The 3,826-nt window shown below is 40.5% G+C and overlaps 2 protein-coding genes across 3 annotated transcripts in view; one reads left to right on the top strand and one right to left on the bottom strand.

Moving 5' to 3' along the window:
- The window catches only part of ergic3 (ERGIC and golgi 3), a 21,521-nt gene that overhangs the window by 12,429 nt on the left and 5,266 nt on the right, over positions 1-3,826 (top strand). The window lies entirely within an intron of this gene.
- On the bottom strand, positions 1,226-3,420 carry romo1 (reactive oxygen species modulator 1). The gene is made up of 3 exons (XM_023415770.2): positions 3,273-3,420; positions 1,589-1,719; positions 1,226-1,478 (listed from the first exon to the last, which is right to left on the bottom strand). The coding sequence occupies exons 2-3, from the start codon at positions 1,717-1,719 to the stop codon at positions 1,370-1,372; spliced, it is 240 nt and encodes a 79-aa protein (XP_023271538.1). The 5' UTR covers positions 3,273-3,420; the 3' UTR covers positions 1,226-1,369.

Genomic DNA, 3,826 nt, shown 5'->3' with positions numbered 1-3,826 from the left:
GTGTGTGTGTGTGTGTGTGTGTGTGTGTGTGTGTGTGTGTGAGAGAGATGTCCTAACTGTGAGCAGCTATAAACCTGTACGTAGCTCCTGTCTCCTCTAGTCAGACTGGGAGTGAAATCATCAAGAAAACAACGAGCAGTTAAATCATCCGACTACAAACATTATTCCCTGATCCATGCAGGTTTGGCAACATGTCAACATCTGCCTTCTGCTGAGGTCACATTTATTCAAGCTAACGTTAGCTCAACATGAGGGTGACGGTTGAAACTGGGTCTGTGTCGAAAAGTCCTTTATTTATGAAGCTTCAGACTGAGAGAAATGATCTTCAGTCTCTGAGCAGCTTCATGATCAGAGTGAGGAGAGGAGCTTCTCTGCTTCCTCTCTCATCTCCTTTAGGAAACACTGGAGCTTCCTTTACCAAAGGAAAGGTGACATGCCGTCCCACAATGCCTTGCTGCAGCAAAATTTAAAACCACAGCAGAGCCACATACATGTAGAAACATCAGAGCAGCTGTTTCTGTCTGATGGACTGAAGCCCAGATCCATAAATATAGATTAATTCTCTTTCATCAGTCAGGAGTCGTCATGAAGAACGAGCTGATGAATCTACAGTTACATCATCATCATCAGAACTAAATACTATAGTCTATACATTCATGTTGTTTGACTAAATCCTCCCATTGTGGAAAGACCCAAACATGAATTTTATCTACTTAACAAACATATAAAATGTCAGGAAATTATAAACTTATGTCTGAATATAATTTATTCTCAGCTCATTATTTCTGTTTTAATGGCTCAACTTAAAAAAATTGTAATTTTCATATTTAAACATTTAAATCCTGTTTGTTTCTGTGGTTTAATGAGGATTTTTCCTCCATGTGTTATAAATAAAGTTAGATTTAAAATAATTTTTTTCATGTAAGGTCAGTCAGATTCTTCTCCTCCGTCTTTATGAATTCTCCTTCACGTCTCTGATCTCATGATGATTTCCATGGAGGTCAGGGAGACGAGGTGAGAGGAGGTTATTTTGACTTTTTGAATGCAGCCCTGGTTTCTGGTTAAAGAGAGGAGCCTGAGTCCTTCTCTATGTAAAACCAGAACACACAGAGTCCCTCCAGCTAATGAGAATTAGACCAGGTAAAAAGGTGTGTGGTGTCTGCAGGTGAGATCACATCAGTCACTGTCAGCAGCTTCATGAATTAGAACACACACACTGTGAAAACCTGTTTGACAAATGTGAACGTTTATTGACAAAACTGGACTGCAGGTAGAGCGTGACATCATTGAGCCGAGAGCTGTGATTGGAGGTTTCTGAAAAGTCCCATAGTTGTGTGGAGAAGGAGGAGGACGCTGCTCCTCATCCTCCTCAGCAGCGGATGCCCATACCGATGGCCATGAAGGTGCCAAACGTCCCCCCGCTCTGCATCATGGTCTTCCCCACGCCTCCCATCAGCTCCCTGCCACGCATGCCGATCCTGGACACAGGGGAGACAGGTTCAGTCCACTCACTAAGTGTGTTTTGACCTACTGGCTGCTGTGGTCCAGGATCCAGAGCAGTTCAGACGCACACTGAGGTCAGACTCACCTGAGACAGGAGAAAGTGCCAAACATGGCGCCAGCAGCCATTCCCACCGCAAAGCCCATCATGAAGCCCATCTTGACCCGGTCAAAACAGCTGGGCTGGGTCTGACCATACGGACCTACAGCCACCGGCATCTGGGGGGGGGTTCAAACTATAGATTTAGAATTGATTGATCTGGTTTGTCTCAGTTGATGTTGAACTAAGAGACACTCTAATGTCTCATTTTAATCGAGTGACCTCACAGCAAACATGGAGGATAAGGACCAGTACATGAACACTGTACACAGCCTACACACTAACCATTAATGGTGTGTATTATAAATACTGGGATTTACAGTTAGTGTTGAGTTTATTTGTGAAGCACTTTCTCAGACACCAGTCACAAAGTGCTTCACAATCAAAGTTAATATTAAATGAAAGAATTAAAATCAAAATGCACCAAATAAAAACGAAAGTAAAACACCAGATAAAATAAACAAGAGGGAAAACAGAGAAAAGATGATGATGTACAAAAAAAAATAAAAAATCAGTGTGATTTCATTATGTCTGGAGAATATGATCTGTAGGTCAGGGCGTTTCTCTGCACCACAACACTGATGGTGCTAACAATGCTATTGCTAACAATGCACAATAATGCCACACATTTTACCTTCATCAAAAAACTGCAGCTCCTGTGATTTGGATATTGAACTCGGCCACGTTGAGATTCAGATTGTAAATCGATTAACTGTGCAGCTCTAGTTAAAATCATTAAATACCATGTTAGCTAAAGGTCTGTTTGAGCAGGTTTGACTAACTGTTGTTTAGCCACAGGAAGAAAGACAACACTGTCTTTAAAATGTCTCTGTCAGTTAAATCATATTTTTTACCCACAAGCCCTCAGTGAGGTTGTTTGCAGCTGATTCTGTTTCCTGTTACATCCGATCAGTTTCACACTGTCACTGTGAACACACTCAGGCTGAATCAATCTGTAACGTTAGTGACACAGTGAAGGTTCAAAAAACTAATATTTTATTTTAAGTAATACAGGTTTGACTTCTGTTCGGAGCTAAATGATTAATCATCAACGGAAATGAGTCTATATTTTCATGATCTACACATTAATAATTAATTAATATGAAACCCTGCTCCTTCATATTTGTGTCCAGTGATTTTGTGAAGATAAATGAACATGAAGATAAAGTGAATATTTCTAGACCAAATTGACAGTAAAAATCACTTAGGTTTGAAGGAAATTTAGCTTGTATATTCATGTCGATTAATCGCTACAAACAATCAACGTCATTAGTTTCAGCTCCATGTTTTTGTTTAATCAATTATTTTCTAACGGTGGAAATCGATCACATTATTTCTAATCAGCTCAGATAGCTAATCCCTACTCTTTCTGGCAACAGTGGTCAGTTAGCTGCTGGTTAGCTCTGGTAACCGCTAGTGTTGCTAATCGTGTAGGTTGTTGTGAATGAGTAAGCTAGGCTAACGTTAGCAGTGTCTGTGTTTTCTGTTCGCACATTGAACCTGTATCAACGTTAAACTCCTCATCACCGGGCCGATTGTTGTGTTAGCTTAGCATGCTAACTACCAGCCTAACGTCACCTGTGGCCTTGACACATAAACACGACACGTCTCCACCCGCAACTCGCGTCTCCTATCTACGTGTCCCGTTCACGTCACCTGACGCAGACCTCACCTTGACTCCTGTCGTAGACTAGAGTTCTTGTTCTGGATCAGACTGGAGGTTCGTCGTGGATCTAAGCTCAGCTGCGTTTAATGAACTTCAGCAGACCTCCATAACCGGAAGGAGGAAGGACAGAGAGACAGAGGAAGACGCTAAAGAGCGGGAAAGAGCCGAGCAGAGACACGACAGCGCCGCCCACAGGCTCGTTTCAGTAGCGGACAGAGTTCAGGGCTTTTTTTAAACTAACTTTATTTATAACACATGGAGGATAAATCCTCCTTCAACCACAGAAACAAACAGGACTCAAATGTTCAAATAAGAAAACATGAAAGAAAATTACAAATTGAGAAAGTTGAGCCATTAAAATAATAGTTAAATAGAAATAATGAGCTGAAAATAAATTATATTTAGACATAAGTTTATAGTTTCATGACATTTTTATACATTTGTTAAGTAGAGAAAATGAATGTTTAGGTCTTTACACAATGAGGTGATTTAGTGAAACAACATTAATGTACAGACTATATTATTTAGTTGTGATGATGATGATGATGATGATGATGATG

Source organism: Seriola lalandi, unplaced genomic scaffold (assembly GCF_002814215.2).
Source record: "Seriola lalandi dorsalis isolate HSWRI2012SDOR001 ecotype SW California unplaced genomic scaffold, Sedor1 jcf7180002054557, whole genome shotgun sequence".
Taxonomy (NCBI): Eukaryota; Metazoa; Chordata; class Actinopteri; order Carangiformes; family Carangidae; genus Seriola; species Seriola lalandi.
The sequence above is the reverse complement of the archived record's forward strand: the minus strand, read 5'-3'. Positions and strand labels throughout refer to the sequence as shown.

Coding starts and splice junctions, on each gene's coding strand:
- romo1 (XM_023415770.2), bottom strand. CDS start 1,719: ATGCCGGTGGCTGTAGGTCCGTATGGTCAGACCCAGCCCAGCTGTTTT. Junction 1,479..1,588: donor GGCACTTTCTCCTGTCTCAG/GTGAGTCTGACC, acceptor CCCTGTGTCCAG/GATCGGCATGCGTGGCAGGG.